We start from the raw sequence: 18,122 nt of genomic DNA on the forward strand, positions 1-18,122 counted from the left end.
TTCTTCCTCACATGATGTAACAGAAATATTCATTTATTTTTTATTATCTATGATGATATACCGATTTGAAGTTTGCTCTTGTAGCACCTGTTTTACGCTATTATTAGATATATGTTAACTCAAAGATGTCCTGATAAAAATTCAAATAAAGATTAGTCTAAACCGGCTAGCTAGCTAGCGGCTAGCAGAAGGAATCTTTGATTAAGAATACGAATTACGCGTAAGATGAACCTAAGCGGGGATTGTTTCTAGATAATAGTAGTAGTCTCTGCCTTCTCCTGTAAAAAATCGTTCATAATTTCTTATACTGGTTATAGTCGAAGTCAATAAGTGCTGTTCATTAACCAGTAAGATCGTGATAGGAATATCGACTATCGAACGAAGCAGATAATGGAAATGAAAGCCAAAGCCACTTCACTCACATCACTACAACATCTATGGCGGATGACGGATGGAGTTCGGAGATATGGTCATGTTAAGCGAAGTGTAATTCGATTGATTTGTGTTTGATTGTATTATTTGGGAAAATTATTATTTCATATCTTGAGTATTCTTTTAGATCCTATTCTCGTGTATTGTATGTGTCCTAGTGATAGAGAAATCGGGGTGAAAATGTTTGTGCCATATAGCGGATCATAATCTTCGAACTCGCCCATTTCCTTTGTGATCTAGATGTCGGTTCATGAACATTTGATAACATTATACAATACGGTGATGCGCTGTTAATGTATAAATCAAACATACAATTATGAACCGAGGACTATATTGTATCTTCTAAGTGCTCATTTGTGTAACCTCAAACGCGGAAGACACTATGTTAAACCAATCGAAGCCGCTTTGATTTTGTTCGATTCCCATTTTCAAGTTAAAAGTTGAATCAGTTTATTGTTCTATAATCACCCTAATGCCAGTGATAATCATATGTGTTAAATTATTGTGCAAAGTTATTCTATAATGTAACAATGGTCGAAATCGGCGTCCCACAGCAATCAGCTGACGAGAACTTAGAAAATGCAGAGTGGTATTGGGGCGACATCACTCGGTATGTATATTTATTAATATTCTTCGTATTTTACACAAAAACTACATACCTATGAAATAAAACTTGATCTTGAGTCATCTATAAATTAATGTTTTGCATCAGATTTATTACATGTTACGCTTTTACTTTCTTTTAAAGTCCCACTTAACCTTTACTTAGCTTGGTAATGAAAACTACGCTGACTTTGTTAGCTGGTTGAGTCAAGACGTAAGATCCTATAGGATGCTAGCAATGACTTGTGAAATAGAGAAAGCAAACATATTTTAAATACAAACCTTAAAGCTGAAGTCATTAAGGTTTAATTTAACACTGATTCTCTTGTCTCATTTGTCTTGACGTTGTCCCCATTAAAAAAATACATCTATTGGTCAAAGCATTATAACAAAATTCTTTGGTTCCAGTGATGAAGCTGCTGAAAAGCTCCTAGACACCTGTGATGGCACATATCTAGTCCGAAACTCATCAAACAAAGATGGAGGTTACACACTCACTGTAAGGAAAGGTGGCTCCAACAAGCTCATCAAAATATATAACCAAAATGGCCGGTACGGGTTTTGTGAACCGTTCGAGTTCAACTCCGTTGTGGAGTTGGTTAGGTTCTACACAGAATATTCTCTCGGCCACTGCAATCACAATCTGGACATCAAGCTTATGTACCCGTTGTCTAGACTCCCAGAATACGATGGCGGAGAAAACATTAGTGATGAAACACTAGAATTGCAATATAAAGAGAAACACGAAGAATACACTACAAAATTTAGGGATTTCTCGGAACGTTCACAAAAATTTATGAGACTCAGGGACGAGGTGAAATATAAAAGACAAGCATTAGATGCTTTCAAGGAAACTTTGAGGAAATGCGAGGAACATCTTAAATTGCAAGAGAAAATGCAAAGTGAGGCCCAACCTCACGAAAAGAATGATCTTTTGGAGAATAACAGGCAACTGTTGAGCAGAGTTCAGAGTTTGAGGAAGGCGAAGAAGGAGCTGCATGAGAAACTGAGGGAGACGGTGAATTCCAGTTTAGTTCTTGAAAGAGAGATTTATAAGCTAAAGTCTGATATTCTTATGATTTATAAAATGAAGGACCGATACAAACTGTAAGTATGATTCATTGATTCATTTTTCCTTTGTCCTTAAGTTTTGACCTAGATTACAATAAAATTATATTTGTATCCAGTAATTTAACCAAAGTTCTTGGCTATACGGTGTTTTGCCGACCGCTGCTTCCATTAATGATAACCTTTTTATGGTTTTCATATCTGGCAATGTTGGGACTTACAGTTAACATGTAAATCACTAAATAAAAAAAATCCCATGTGTATGGGTGTCATTATACCTAAAATCTGAATCATTTCAAACGAAACTAGCTCAATCCATCCATTTTGTATTCCAGATGGTTACAACGGCGTGGTAAGACTGAAGAATACCTCCAAGCTCTTGAGAACGATAATACAGACGAACTGGAAGAACTGTACGCGCACCGGGAGCCAATCAGCTGGAAGGTGGACTGCACCCGAGACACGGCAGAGAAGCTATTGGCTGGAAAGCCGCAGGGGACGTTCCTGATTCGCCCAAACTCAACAGGCCAATTAGCTTTATCAATTTCCTGTAATAACACTATTTATCATTGTATCATCTTTAGAACGGAAAGAGGCTATGGGTTCGCGGAGCCTTATAATATTTATAGGTAAGTAAATGAATGGTTTTATCATTATTGTCATCCATAATAAGAATTACTGTCTGTCTGTCTTACTGTCCACAAAAATTCAAAACTAGAATAAATGGATGTCTCTGTAACATTTTTGTCTTCATCGTCACTTACCATAGTGAGATTGAAGAGAAATGCCTAATCCAATATTGAATAAAAATAAAAAATAACAACCAGGCAAAGGATTTCAAATCATAAAAAAAATTATATCATGCTGTACCTAAGATTAAAACGCGTCAAAGATGTGACCTACTCAATAATGGTCTTACTGCAGACCAAAAAAACTCACACAGAAGCTTCCTTATCATCATTGCCATGCCTCTCGTGGAAGGGTAGGCAGAGGCTTCATGTTTTTATTTGCAATGACTTATGCATACTTCTATCCTTAAGTTGATAAAAACTTGATACAGAATAATTTATTCTTTAATTATTTCAGGACCTTAAACGAGCTTGTACTACACTACGCAGTTAATTCGTTAGAAGAACACAATGATCATTTGAAGACCAAATTAAAATATCCAATCAACGGCAACCTGGTGAAGAAGCCCGAGAGGAACCAGGTGAAATGAAGACGCAGCATTACGAGGATGGTAATAAAAAAAAAGATAAACTTGTCTATCCTATGAATGGAATGATCGCTGAAATGGTCAACTAACACATGCAGTTTGATACCAGTTAAACTACTGGCCTTAAAAGACTGCTGATTTGAATAATAATAAAAAAAGTAACTTTAATAATTTATATATATTTGTATGTTTATTTTATATGGATTGGAATGAGATTAAATTTAGGCTTTAGAATTGAGGGACACGTTCGCAATAAGCAATTGTCCTTACGACAACGAAAGTTTCACCGAATGCCTCCGATGTGCTTTTTATGGTCGTAAAATCCTCCTGGTAAATGGGATAAGAGTTAACAATGTGGGTAACTATACCATGGTAATATTACCAACTTGGAATCAATATTAATGCAAGTTTTGAATTGCAAAATGACTTATTTTTTGTTTATCCCACTCTCTCGTCTCTTCCTGATTGGTGTAATTGGAAGGAGACTGAAACATCTATCTCTGTCTTATTGTCCTAATTTAAAAGAGATGGAAAGGAAATAAAATGCCATTCAAGGTAATTTTTCCATTCTGTCATTTTTCTTTTAAATTGATTATCCACTTTGGTTATATTTCCATAGTTTTTGCTATATAATTTCTACCTCCAGTTTTGGGCTGATTTTGAGGCCTTGCCATTTTTAATGGCACATTGTCATACTGATTTGAATTTATCGGGAGCTATCAAATTTTTGACCAATGGCAACACTATATTGAACCAAATGCTTAGTGCTGACATCTGGTGCGATGTTAAAAAAAAACCCTAAATTTTGAAAAGAACACATTTTTTTAACTGTGGTTCAATATACGGCAGGCGGATATCAGCTTTTATATGTTTACATGTGCATGATCCATTTAAAGTACTTTATTTGTAAACATGACATTATGTTTAACTTGTCTGAATTACTAACTGAATAATTTAGGGCATCTGAATTAAATCGATGTAATACGCGCTTAATTACTCCATTTTCCTACGCGGTGTCTTGACTTGGTAATGGACCGTTCAAAAATATAGAATTTTTCCGCCTGTTCCGAATTGAACCTATTTGGTTGAAAGTTCATTAATATAGGGCCTTATGAGCTATGTAAGCCGTATAATGTACGTGATACGTGATGCGATTCACATCAAACTAGATTTAAGGTGTGCAAATTGATAATGGTATTACTAATTAATGAAGTGATTAAATATATTATAATGAATGAATGAATGAATGGGCCATGTTGTTTCACGTTTTTATGTTCTTAATATTGTGATAGTAATGTGATAGATCGTTCGTTCATTTTGTCTATTTTCTTATTAGAAACATCAAAGATTTGTTATTGATGTTTAGAAAGCATAAATATATCAGTTAGTAGATTTCCCGTTAAGGAAAGTTTTTATTTTGTGTGTTGAATATTATGAGAACAATTTTCGTGTGATACATACATAATAAACATTGAATGTTAGACGTAAAAGGGGCCTTTGTGGATCAGATGTGTAATGTAAGAAATACCTTGTAGGGCGAGTGAGGCAAATATAACGAGTCGAAAGCAAAATAGAAGCTCTCTCCAATAACTTTTTACCATTGAATTAGTCTTCTCACATTAAAATATATATAGCAGTTACGCTTAAATACTGAAAAATGATCGCTTCCTAACCACTAAACCACACATCCGAAATTAAAATTACAGAATTCTAATTCCTACAAGAAAATCAATATAATACTTATGTGCACACAGCGAAGAAATATCGAAAATGTATTCGTCCATTGTTTTTGTCCATAATGTATACTTCGATCGTAATATATGATAATAAATATCGGTATCCTGTATTAAAATTGCACATGTTTACAGAATTTCACTATAAGACAAAAGTCGAATGTTTTACTGAAGTGTACTTTATCAATGCAAGTCTTATTGTGGTTACAGTAAATAGTAAGATTCAATTGCATTTTTGTATTTGAATATACAAATAAACCCTGTTTTATTATGTGTATAATATTTATCTTTAATGAAAAATGAACCCAATGATATAATTAAATAAGGTACACATTTTTTGTGAATCTGGTTAAAGAACTGTCACAGTTTTGAAAAATTTGTGATAGAATGCACTTGATTATATTTTGTATATAATGAAATGTCTTGGTTTTCATAAAACTCAACATATTTAATACAATAAATATCTTGAACTTAATTAACAAATATTTACCGCAACTTCGTACGCACAAAATTTGATAAATGTAGATCGTAGAAATCATGGCTACTTACAAAATTTAGAATTGAAGAAAATGGAAAAACTCCTCTGTTTTTTGGAGAACATTTCTTAAGACGGACAAAAATTTGGATAATATAAAATGCACATAAGAGTGGCCTAAAATCGTCTTCTTTTTATAATTACATCGAAAAAGATAAGCCTGATGTTTGGCCAATTAAAAAGTTTTTACTAAGGTGCAATGTTCAGTTTTTAAGTCATTTAACATTTACACTTGAAGGCGTATAGATAAAGATATTTGGAAACATTATGGCGGCCGTTTCATGATAAGGACACTGGCATCGCTATCTATTTGAAACAGGTATAATTCTATGATGAACGGCTAGAGTGTGTCTTCCAAAACACAATGTTCTAAACTAAACCCTGTTGATTGATCAAAGATGGCTCTTATTTCAATCGACTTTATTCTTAAATTATTCATAAACGAATTTAATAACAGGAAAATGCTTGTTATGTAAAATAGCATTTAACAACTTCCTTAATACTATTTGATTTCTCTGAATTGCTTTCTGAATTTTTTAGGAATCTGAATTCAGTGAAGTCTAATACGCGCTTAAAGCCCAATGGTGCCAAAATGACCCAAAAAAATAAGATATTTCCCAACAAATGAACATACCACTTATTTGCCAGTTTATTATTATACATAATTATTTCAGTAAACTCATGGAAATTCGATTTTTCCAGTGTTTTAATTATTCGTCAATTAGCTGAGTTATAAGGCGTGCGTTGTTTATACATGTGATTGAGGCTAGGTAGGATACACTGAAAAATTATTAACTTGTCTGTCTCATGCAGATATACATTTATATAGTATGTACTCAAATAAAAAACAACTTACAAAATCATCGGATATTTCATAAAGCTTAACAAACAATAATCTCAATAGTTTCTATTAAAAGTATTTGATAAATTAATACAAATACAATTTGTAGTAGTTAGGTGTCTCTTAATTGAGTCAGAATTTATATACAACATACACCATATCTACCAGATCAATTGATTTATAAAAACTTGCGTCAAATGGAGGACCTCTTAATAGTCCAAGTATATTGGATGCGGCTAATTTAGGGCCTAATTTTAATATGGTAAGAATATCATGTTTAAACAACTTCTAAAATTCAGGGCTTTACAAAATTCTTTTGTATATTCAATTAAAGTAGCCTAAGGTTTGAATTGAAACTTTTTCAATTTCATGAATGAATATGTATATTTTGAAACTTTCCAGTAAAGTGCAATAGCGATATTAAGGCACAGATTTTTGTAAATATATATCATTTTTGATGATGACTTATGTTTTTGAAACACATCATTAAAATAAGAGTATCTTTATATATTTAAAAGATTTTTTATTGCATATAAATTGATAAATATTCTTTAGTTGTATACGTATAAATTGTGCATCATGTAGTATATTTCTAAGATTTTTAAGATATCGAGAGAGCGTAAGATTAAGTGAGATGTCGAATTGGAATTTATTTTTGTATTCGTATGGATAAGTGTGTATGTAATTAGGATGCATATGTAAGGCCGGTAAAGTCGTAGGGGGAAGGCAGTGTTATGGAATTATGATCTCAAGACAAAGAGTGGTTTTACGTAGGTATTGTCAGTCAAAATTACCGCACGTAATATTCCCATCGATAACATTGCGCAAAAACATTTATTAAATAACTTTTTTGTAAAGAAAAATTGAATACTTTTATTCCGACATTCTGCCGATTTAAAATTCTGTATCCATGAATATCGCCATTTTTACAATACTACGCTACTTATTTATATGCGGTACTTTTGACTGCCTGTATAACCAATTAAAGATAAGAATGCAATTTTATATAATTTAATTAAACAATTTTCAATATGTACAGCCAAATGCATAAAATAGAGCTAAGACATCCTGTCTCCATTCGATATAAACATTGTAATAGTAGTGTTTTTAATAAGTGTTTAATAAAAATTGTCAACAACTTTATGACTATTTGTTTTAATGGCGTTTATCGAATTGTTACACCTCGGAAACTCCACAATGCAGCAATTTCCATTATCTTAATAAACAATTGCATTTGTACCTCAATGATAATTAGGTACCGAAGTATATGTGTCCCAGAGCTGATTTGGTGCTCATGCAGATTGTTTGCAAAAGTCTCAAGGTAAAAGTTAAAAGGAAAAGCTTAAACTAAATATTCTTTCTGTTCTTACTATCTCAATTCCATCACAGTTTACACCAAGATTTACAGCTAAAGTAGGTCTTGGTGGGCGCGTCGCGTCTCGGTGTAAGCTGAAAGACCCTAAGACAGATGTGATAAAGCCTGATCCATACATCATTCTGAATCAAGTTGAACACACGATCGACAAACAGAAATTTTCGATCTATCCCACTTTATAGACCCATAATAGTCATCACTTTTGGGACTAAAATATTCCTTGTATCCCATCAGTCATATCGTGGGACAACTGAGACGCTTTCGTTAGTGTTACTAGTCCCATGGACCAACTCGGACAAATCGTCTCAATTGTCCCACTCAATGAGACCAGTGGGACAGATCGGAAATTTTACAGACCTTGGATTTTCATCACTCGGTGGGTTTTATTAGTAGAAAAATGTATAAACTACTCCACTCTGTTTATTAGCGCAAACTGGAGCCAATGAACGGGTTTGTTGATTTGGCACACATTCATTCATATAATCACGTCTTATTCCTTGCGGGGAAGACATAGCCAACAGTCTTAAGAAAAAGCTGATCGGCCACGTTCAGCTAAATGATAGAATTGAGACTGAAATAGTGACAGGTTGCTAGCACATCGCCTAAAAGAAGAATCCCAAGTTTATAAGCCTTACATTTATAACTTGGCATAGACATTGCAATAATGATGTGTATATCAGAGTAGGTACTTAGTTTTTATTTGCAAGACCCAGGCAGCTAGCCATTACTCTCTGGCACAGCGCCCAATGTACGATTATGCTGTTATCTAAAGGCATTTTCATGGGTAGCAGTGCTATTTCACTCGTCCCAAATAATTATTCACGGACGTCTAAATCAATCACTAGTCTTAATTTCGTCAACCAGCTATACTAGAAAGAATCCCCAATTCCCTAAAAAAAGCAACTCTGTATGTCTGTTACGCTAATCGTTGTTAGATTTAGATGAAATCTGGTGAAGAGTTGACGTTGAAGAGGAACATAGGCTATTTTTTATTGCGAAAAAGGAGAAGACCACTCGAACTCGCCTGCAACAGCAAGTTCACAATAAAACAAAAAAATATCGCATTACAATTTATTGATCACCAATACAATGCTTTAGTACTAAAATTAACTTAGTCAACGCAGGAATGACATTAAAATGACAAGTCTCAGTTATTATAAAAATAAACAGAGTATTCCGGTAGTTAACCGGACTTCTTGGAGTCCTTTGACTGCGATCTTGATCTTGATCTGGACATGGAGCGGCCCTTGGAGCGGGAGCGGGAGCGGCTGCGCGAGCGCGAGCGGGACCCCGAGCGCGGCGAGCGCGAGCGCGAGCGGCGGCGCGAGCGCGAGCGACTGCGGGCGACAAGCAAATAAATATATATATATATATATACGGGACACATTACACTGAGTCAGCCTCGAAGTAAGCTCGAGACTTGTGTGACACTAACTCAACGGTAATTTTATAATAAATACTTATAAAGTCTTTATTATAAAATATACTACTTATATATAAATAATATTATAGAAAAGTCGATATAGTCTCCCGTAGTATTCATCGCGCGAAATACTATCGCTTTTAATAGGGATGATGACGAGGTCTTAAAACAATTATAAATTATTTAATAACATGATAGACGTAATTAAATACGTTACGCGAATTTTTAGTTTTATCCCTATATGTTTTATAGTTAAGTACGATGGAAAAATTCATTTAGAAAATTCAAAATTATTTAACAACAACTAGGCCAGGATTAAATAAACAAAAATATGAAATAAATTTTATCAAGACATCATATCCATAAATGCAATAATAATTAAGGTAGCTGCCATACTAATAAAGTCCATGACGTGAACAAGTGTGACGTCACACTTAGTAGCGTTTTGTAATTTTGAACTCGTCCAAATAATGTATTATATTACTTCGTATATCTCAGGTAGTTTATTGATGCCATTATTTGACCAATGTTTTACTTGTTGTGAAACTAAATTAACACCAAAACAAAAAAAAAAATTTCGTCACTGCCTTTATGACGTGAAAGGACTAGGCTGTTATTGTTTCTTAAAATTGAGGTACTTCTCCTAAAAAGCGTTCCAGGACGTTTCCAGAAACTTTCAGATCAATCTGTCTACTTAGGCGAGGAAGATAATGGTGGTTTCAAATTGAATAATTTAGAACTTCCAACTGCAGTCCAAATGTTGTTTAGTTTTAATTTTAGCATTAAAAATGTATGAAATGATGAATTGTTTAATTTCGATTGATGAGTCTTTTTGGTTTAGCACTAATATTGTTCGTATTAAATTCCTCAATTACAAAAAAAATGTTGATTTTATATGTGTTAAAGCTGCAATGCTCCATAATGGTTCTTTATACCGTTACTATTTCTGCATCCGAGATATCTATTATTTTTAGTATAGTTTTAAACTTGCGGTTAACATTACATACACACATCTTGAAACATCCCGAGGGCCGAATAATTAGCTGCTGTCCTCTGTACACAAATACAGAATAATAATGTGAGACTCACTGAGTGCACGCAGTGATTACAATAGTAGGATGCGAGGCGCAGTGAACAAAATGCTCAATTGGAGTTCTCAACAAGTGGTGCGTGCACGTAGCTACGTAGTTCGCAGAGCGAGGTTACCGATGCGGCCAACTCTATCGGAGTACACGCCGCGGAGTGAAAACTACGTAGCGTTGACAATTAGAAGTGCAGACACTGACGAGTTCAATCTCGGCGCACAGGCCAATGATAACCTATAACATAGTTATCATTGGTATACGTGGATTCAAAATGTTGGAATGAGATCTTTATCATCAACTTATTGCAGTTAACTCTTTTCATGAATGAATACAAGGCATATGCTAACTTATCTCTCGGAAGGAAGATAAGACTTTTGCCTTGTAATAATACTGTCTATTGGTATAACCAACAAATAGATAGATCACTAAAACAGATCAATCAGATTGTAAAGATGCCATACCATTGATATCAAATACAGTTTGCACATTAAACACGTCACATTTACACTTTACGATGGGTTACCTTCTGCGGCGGCGCCTTGTGCAGTCCCTGGCGTAGTGGCCGCGGTCCCCGCAGTCGTAGCAGCGGTCGTCGTAGGGCCGCGACGGGGGCCTCGAGCGGGGCGGAGGCCCGCGCCCGCCATGACCACGGCTACCGTTTGACATCTCTACGCGCGCACGACGCCCGCATACAGTCCGACCGTCTAATCCGCGAACCTATACATATTACATTTTCAATAAACATTAAAGAACACGGCAATCAATACAAATTACTACTTAGAAATGAAATAAAACATACCGCATCTTCAGCGTCACGAGGATCTTCGAATTCCACAAAAGCGAATCCGGGCGGATTTCGGGCTACCCAAACATTTCTTAAAGGGCCGTAGTATGAAAATGCGTCTTCCAACTCTGGTTTGCTTGCATTGTTTCCCAAATCTCCCACGTATACCTTACAATCTCCGTATCGCGACATGGTACTCTAAAAAAATAACACGAATAAGCGGGCCATCCGGCATGACAATGAGGAACTGCGTCACTATAGTCACATTTTACAGTTCCAAAATTTTGAACTTTTAGAAAATATTATGTGATATTAATTTGACTTCTTTAACTTACCAATAAATACTGAGTAATGAATACTATTAAAATTCAATGAAATTGTGAAATCATTTGCAAAACGCAAAATTTACACACCCACAAACAAGAACGCACAGCAGCAAATCTCAAAATGGATGACGCCTATACTATAGGGAGAGATGATGATCAGATGAAAATCGATAAGTAAAATAATCGATCGTTCGAACTAAAGCACCCGAATATTTTTGTAAATCGATATGCAGTACTGAATCAACTCAGAGAATATGAGCTATAAGGTTATATTACAACCTCGAAAATCGCTGTTCGATTTTTTTAAATTGTTTTGTTATGAACCATAGAAATTCACTTTTAGTTGAATATGCGACATCCTGGCAATTCATTCAGAAAAAGATCTTGGTACTGCCGTCAGAAGAATTTTCTCCCTCGGTAAATAACTTCTTCACGATTAATATTAAAAAATGAAGGAATGCTAACACAAAATTATAAGATAATGTTGACGGTATAAACTCAAATAATCTAAGATGCTTTGTTGTGATTATAGTAAAAACCAAAATCTCATAATACATTGATAATAAATCGGCTAAGTCCGAGTCAAACTCGCGCTTTAATCTAAGGGTTTCCCTTATGGACGCGGACTTACCATCATCACGTTTGTTACTTAAATAATGCTTAAATATTCAAAATCAAAGACAATTTTTTTAATCGATTATTACTTACGTTGGCTGATTCGATTACTTAAAGTAATCGAATCAGCCAACTGATCAATGCAGTCGATAAAAGTCGATAACTATGAAGTCCGTCGCGCGTTATCGATTAACGACGGATGAAGCGGCATGCGACGGGCGACAATTACCATAACTATGATTTTTCAAAACAAAGTAAAATTCGCTCGCATGTGTTATAACACCTGGGTACACGCGTTAATTAGTAGTTAGTAGGTTGTTGATTATTAATCGAGTAATCGCATGGATGCGCGATTCTCGATTAATTCGATTGTTTGCAACAATCGAAAATAGGTTCGCCGAAGGTCCCGGTCAGGGCACGATAAGAAATGAACTTTCTTTGATTGGCCTGGGTCTTGGATGTTTATCTATACAAGTTTTTATTATTAAATCTATCGTATACTATCGTTGAGTTAGTTGTCTAAGTAATAATAATAATAATTAATGCCACATTGTAAATAAATAAAAGCGTAGTAAAAAAAGGGTCAACTATTGTCAATGTCTTGTCGTCAAAATTCAAGCGCTCATCTTGTCACTCTGTCACCTGTCTCCTCCCTCTTGCTTGTTTTGTTGATTTTGTGGTGGTTTGATTTTAGTTTTGAATCCAAGTCCTTAAAAAATATACACATTCTAAGATCCAACTAATAACTAAAAAAACAAAGAATAGAATTAAGATGTGAGTCAATTTCTGGATGTGTGTAAAATTTGAACTTTGTAGAATGTATTTTGTAAATAGTAGAATATGAAATGGTAGAGACAATTTAAATTAGCATTTACTTTAAATTTTTGTCTAATAAGATTGTGTGCATTTAACATAAAATTAGTATATAACTTACCTAATTTATAGAACTTATTTCAGGACAGAATACTGGAAGTCCCAATCCCGCAAATATTGTGATTTTTGCAAGTGCTGGTTCGCTGATAACAAAGTTGTAAGTCTGGCTTCGATCGTCATTACATACTACATATATTATTATTTTACAATTTTATTATATAATATAATTACGCCTCTTTCATCAGACATTATATATTTCCACAAACCTTGTGTTATTTTAATTTTGTCTGGATGGATTAAGTCTCAATTTACCAAAATAGTTTCAGATATAATTAATTCCTGAGGCATTCTGACGGCAGATAACTGGATTTTTCGTTTTATGCGGGTGGTCTCTAGTTATACATACATGCATATAATCAATCCCTGGCAAAGTAGGCAGAGCCAACAGTCTTGATAAAACTGATAGGTCATATTCAGCTGTTTTGTTTAATGATTGAATTAAAATTTATTATAGAGACAGGTTGCTAGCTGATCACCTACAAGAAGAATCCCACGTTTATAGGTCTATCCCTTAGTCGCGTTGTATGACAACCATAGAAAAGATGGAGTGGGTTTTTTTTATTGGTGCCAGGAACCACAAAGCAGTAGTTAATATACAATTTCTTACAGTCAATATCCTTCCACGAAAATGGCAAGCGGCACAAAGAGAGCGTACAGAAACACATATCGCAACTTAGTAAGAAGAGCGCTAAAGAATTCAAACAGAAGGAGAAGATGGACGACGACATCAAGAAGATGGAAGCGGCAGCCATGGCGGCTTACTTGAAAGATGTACAGAATAATGCGGACCTCACGTCACAGGTATGCTGTCTGGTTTTACTTCTATATATATATATATATGTCAAGTGAAGTTACTGGCCCTTTTAGATCCAGCGAAGTACATATTATACCCATAGTATAGTATATAAATACGTCTATATCTCTTGCGGGTTAGACAGAGCTGACAACGCCACATACTGTTGTAAGGTCAAGTAATGAAAATGTAAATCAGCTTATCCCCTACAAGAAGTTCCAAGCTTATTATCCATTCCCTTAGACGCCTTACGACATCCATGGTCAGTATATACCTTTAATTTTGCCAATTTCTTGAGTGATAACTTCAAAATATTTTTTAGAGTATAAATGAGATGCTGGTACAAAATGGCGGTGACACGAAAGACCTTGCCGTGGCGTCGAGCAGTAGCGTCCAGGGAGCTCCCGTCTGGCACGAGGTCAAAGGGGAAGATGGCAGTTCGTATTTCTGGAATAAAAAGACCAATGGTGAGTCCTGTTATACTTATCCCCGCTATGTCAAGTAATCCCAGCCCTAACTCTACGTGACAATACTGCCAGCCTTCTGGGCACTTTACCTTGGGACCTGGATCTGCAGGTGCTTATAGTTTTTGTTAATAAGTGTTAGTTTTATATTTAGGTGAATTGGTTTATATTTCGGATTTAATTATTTATATTAATGTGCTTGAATAAGTTTTATTTAGGTTTATTTTATAGTTTTAATATAAATAATCTCATATAACATTATAAATGCGAAAGTTAGTACGTTTATTGCCTCTTCACGCGTTATATACCTACTCAACCAATCTTCATGAAAATGTGCAATTGCATAGTGGAATATTAATAAGTTGGTGTATATCTTAGGACTACAGAGACACATAGCGAGGATACATCTCACGCGGTTAAAAATCAAGAAGTGAATAATCAATATTTTATCGGAAAATAGGCCTTTTTAGTCATTTTTCACGTCATTTTATATCTTTTGTGGTTTTAATGTGAAAGACGAACAAAGAAACATTATTTCACATTTATAACATTAGTATGGATGTATAGAAGTAAGGGTTTAATCATAAGTCGCATTAAATATGTAAATCGATTTCCGGTGAAAATGCTGCAGCGTAGTTTGTTCCGCCGATTCTTCTACACATGCGCTTTGGAAGCGGTAGTAGACATAATTAGATTTTAGTGATGTGACGTCAATAAGTGATACCTTTTGAAAATCAATCTTTTTTGTTTTATTCTATAAATTTCAGAAACTACATGGGATCCCCCTGACGAATATCTGTCTATTGCGCAGCAGGAAGAGAAGAAATTAAAGAAAGAAAAGACCAAGGATAAAGAGAAGTATGTAATTTATATTATTATTTATACATACCCTACATATTACTTATCAATTACATCATTAAGCCGAGCAGCTGAACGTGGCCATTCAGTCTTTTCGGGACTATTGGCTCTGTCTACCCCGCAAGGGATATAGACGTGACTATATGTATGTTTATACCTACCGTTTGGTACACAGCACTAAATAATAGGACCACTCCATCTCTTTCTCATGGATATATGCCTTGCTAGTTAGACAGCGCTAACAGTCTTGAAAATGCTAAATGATAGAATTGAGATTCAAATAGTGTCAGCCCACAAGCCTACAAGAGTTATCTCAAGTTCATTAGCCTCAGTCACCTCTAACGACATCCATGGAAATGTAGTTGATTAAAGTAATAGTACCCGAGCTTTGCTCGGTCTACCAGAGATGGCGCTGATATAGTTTCTTAAAACGCGGTTTTTTAAATGTTTATATATCTTGGGAACCAAGCGATTCCTTGAGCCGAAAAGCCCCTAATCTGTAACTTTCATGAAAATCGTTGGAGCCGTTTCCGAGATCCTGATTATATACATATATACAAGAATTGCTTGTTTAAATATATAAGATTATTTTACCTTTTCAGAAAACAAAAACACAAGGAGAAAATGAAAGAGGTGGAGGCTCACGTGGCGCGGGAGAAGATGAGGGAGCTCGCCGCGACACAGGGCACCGCAGCGCGGCCCGCGCGCCGCACAGAGCGCAGCACAGAGCACGGCACAGAGCTCGGCCCCGCGCCGAGACCGGTTCCCTATGGATCGTGGACTCCTGTGGTGCAACAGTAAGTTACATACACATACTAGGTAAACATATTGTCACGTCTGTATTTTTTGCGGGGTAGACAGAGCCGACTGTCCCGATAAGATTGATAGGCCAGCTGTTTGGCTTAATGATAGAATTGAGATTGAAATAGTGACAGGTTGCTAGCACATCGCTTAAGAATCCCAAGTTTATAAACCTATCCCTTAGTCGTCTTTTACAACATCCATGGGAAAGACATGGAGTGGTCCTATTCTTTTTAATATTTTCTAATTTAAGTATCCATCTATGTCTAAAATTAAGACGATGCTAATTAATTCACCAACCCTTTATTTACATATATCGTCCATGTACAGGCCTTCAGAAAGCGTAGACCTCCAACTGCCGCAGACTTTGAAGGAGCCCCCGCCCGTGGTGGTGGAGCCCGAGCGCGTGCGGTTCTCTGAGAAGCGAGTGGAGTCCCTGGGGGAGGGGCCGGTGCTCTTCAAGAAGAGAAAGCTACACGCGAGGAATGCGAGGCAGAAACTTGATGATGATTAAAGATTTATAAATATTGTGTGTTGTTTTTACGTGGTACCTGAAACCTTGTAATATCACAGATCGTAGACATAAGCGGACCCCGGGTTCGTCTCCACTGAGGACGACCAGGAATGATGAAATCCAATTTTGTGAATGAGAAGGAGCGGACCAAGTATACTACCCTGAGGAACGCCAGTGATATTTTTTATTGACATAAGGTTACTATAGTTTTCTCTGTAGGAAGTGAGCATTTATTAAACTTTTAATTAAATGTCCGTGTTTAAGTGTGTTTCTCCCATAACAATATCCGAAATATATGAAATAGTATATAAATATGACCACAGACGTAAGTACGCAACCGGAGGAAAACACGTAGAATATAAACTGACTTTAGTTTGGCTCAACTACTGGAAGTTTAAATCAGAGCGGACCAAATATGCTACCCTGGAGAGTGCCGAATATATATTTGTCTTATTGAATTTCTTCAATAGTCATTGCTAGGACTTTCTTATAAAATTCAGCTGTCGGAGAACGTAGACTTCCAGCTGCCTAATAGTGTTTGGTGGCAAGTTCAGTTATATGAACATAGATGGCGTTATAAGTTTCAGGCCGTAGAATAAGTACTAAAGTTATAGTGTATGTTGTACTAAGTGCTTTCTAATACGTATTTTGAGTTTCACACCCATTGGTGGGAAACTCAGACTTTGGTCTTTAGTTTTATTATAATATCTGTGGTCTTTGGTTATTACTAAAGCGTACATAATCTGTGCCAAAATCATTCATTCATTCCTTTGACGAGTGAAAAATAAAAAAAAATCTGTCATGCATGATTCTGGACTGACAAAATAATTCATAGGTACATTTAACATAATATGACGACTCATAAATATTAAATGTAATGTGAAACTATGATCCTATGGTTAACGGTTTGTAAAATTGGATGGGCTGCTACCGCCATCTTGATTTTGTCGTTGACTTTTCTTGGATGTTGCTCATTTCATTCTACCACTACCCCTTCACAGATGGCTCTAGTTAAATTTTTTGTTGCTTCGAATCTGATAGAGAAATCTAAAAATTACCGTGGCTGTTGTAAATAAAATGTAATGAAATTAATACTTCATTCTCCTAATGCAAATTCTACGCTGGTCTGGTAGTAAAGAAATAAAAGTCAAGTCATATCTTAGAATAGGTACTATGAGTATTGCCTACTGTTTTGGTGCATCTAATTAAAATAATTTTCATTACTGTAGACCGTTTTATTATTAAATATCTTACAATGAAAACAAGTTTGTATGCTGGTGACGCCATCTTAAAGTAACATTGATTTTAATGTATACGTACAAGCGAACTCATGATTTTTGCTCAATTCTATCTTTAAGCTATCTACCTTACTTTGGAGTTTGAGTCTTGTAAACTCTATCTTCCTCGTAAGAAATAAAAACGTGATATGTGTGAACGTGGGTTAGTGACAATTAGTTAGCTGGGTTACAAATATATTCTACAAAATATAAAATCTTCATATGTACTACTATGTCCAATAATTAAGTATTCTTTCTTTCTTTCTTTTCTATATTATGGCTTCCACCGGACTTTCGGTGATTCTGCCAATGTCATGGTTTGAAGAGACACGAAGTTACGAAGTTGGACGGTATACAATCTGAAAGGAAGGTTAACAAATGTACAAACACAAAAAGACAAACACAACAAGTAGGTATTGTTAGTAAAAGAGAAGACAATTTAATGA

The 18,122-nt window shown here is 35.3% G+C and overlaps 3 protein-coding genes across 4 annotated transcripts; 2 read left to right on the forward strand and 1 right to left on the reverse strand.

Moving 5' to 3' along the window:
* Window positions 1-432: 432 nt before the first annotated feature.
* Window positions 433-7,571, forward strand: LOC106129178 (phosphatidylinositol 3-kinase regulatory subunit gamma). Its single transcript, XM_013327669.2, has 4 exons — window positions 433-1,042; window positions 1,444-2,142; window positions 2,439-2,732; window positions 3,190-7,571. Exons 1-4 carry the CDS (start codon window positions 963-965, stop codon window positions 3,320-3,322), a joined length of 1,206 nt encoding a protein of 401 aa, XP_013183123.1. The 5' UTR covers window positions 433-962; the 3' UTR covers window positions 3,323-7,571.
* Window positions 7,572-8,860: 1,289 nt separating this feature from the next.
* Window positions 8,861-11,591, reverse strand: LOC106129128 (serine/arginine-rich splicing factor 7). 2 transcript variants are annotated; one of them, XR_009657151.1, is made up of 5 exons: window positions 11,431-11,591; window positions 11,111-11,293; window positions 10,835-11,028; window positions 10,316-10,545; window positions 9,001-9,140 (listed from the first exon to the last, which is right to left on the reverse strand). XR_009657151.1 is itself a non-coding variant. In XM_013327598.2 (4 exons), the coding sequence occupies exons 2-4, from the start codon at window positions 11,285-11,287 to the stop codon at window positions 8,987-8,989; spliced, it is 525 nt and encodes a 174-aa protein (XP_013183052.1). In that variant the 5' UTR covers window positions 11,288-11,293; window positions 11,431-11,591; the 3' UTR covers window positions 8,861-8,986. The 2 variants fall into 2 exon arrangements, 1 of the variants encoding a protein (XP_013183052.1); XM_013327598.2 differs by lacking the exon at window positions 10,316-10,545 and having other exon boundaries at window positions 8,861-9,140.
* An 892-nt stretch (window positions 11,592-12,483) lies between these two features.
* On the forward strand, window positions 12,484-16,413 carry LOC106129141 (WW domain-binding protein 4). Its single transcript, XM_013327614.2, has 7 exons — window positions 12,484-12,810; window positions 12,994-13,066; window positions 13,579-13,770; window positions 14,085-14,229; window positions 14,994-15,084; window positions 15,687-15,881; window positions 16,216-16,413. Coding segments are annotated over exons 1-7 (882 nt in total). The 5' UTR covers window positions 12,484-12,808; the 3' UTR covers window positions 16,400-16,413.
* Window positions 16,414-18,122: the final 1,709 nt, after the last annotated feature.

Source organism: Amyelois transitella, chromosome 14 (assembly GCF_032362555.1).
Source record: "Amyelois transitella isolate CPQ chromosome 14, ilAmyTran1.1, whole genome shotgun sequence".
Classification (NCBI taxonomy): Eukaryota; Metazoa; Arthropoda; class Insecta; order Lepidoptera; family Pyralidae; genus Amyelois; species Amyelois transitella.

Excerpts from the sequence above, each read along its gene's own strand:
- LOC106129141 (XM_013327614.2), top strand. Across the intron at positions 13,067-13,578 it reads GGTTCGCTGATAACAAAGTT|TCAATATCCTTCCACGAAAA; the intron begins GTAAGTCTGGCT and ends AATTTCTTACAG. Across the intron at positions 15,085-15,686 it reads AAGACCAAGGATAAAGAGAA|AAAACAAAAACACAAGGAGA; the intron begins GTATGTAATTTA and ends TTACCTTTTCAG.
- LOC106129178 (XM_013327669.2), top strand. The coding sequence starts at position 963 with ATGGTCGAAATCGGCGTCCCACAGCAATCAGCTGACGAGAACTTAGAA. Across the intron at positions 2,143-2,438 it reads ATGAAGGACCGATACAAACT|ATGGTTACAACGGCGTGGTA; the intron begins GTAAGTATGATT and ends TTTGTATTCCAG. Across the intron at positions 2,733-3,189 it reads GAGCCTTATAATATTTATAG|GACCTTAAACGAGCTTGTAC; the intron begins GTAAGTAAATGA and ends TAATTATTTCAG.
- LOC106129128 (XM_013327598.2), bottom strand. The coding sequence starts at position 11,287 with ATGTCGCGATACGGAGATTGTAAGGTATACGTGGGAGATTTGGGAAAC. Across the intron at positions 11,029-11,110 it reads CTCGTGACGCTGAAGATGCG|GTTCGCGGATTAGACGGTCG; the intron begins GTATGTTTTATT and ends TAATATGTATAG. Across the intron at positions 9,141-10,834 it reads ACAAGGCGCCGCCGCAGAAG|TCGCTCGCGCTCGCGCCGCC; the intron begins GTAACCCATCGT and ends TGTCGCCCGCAG.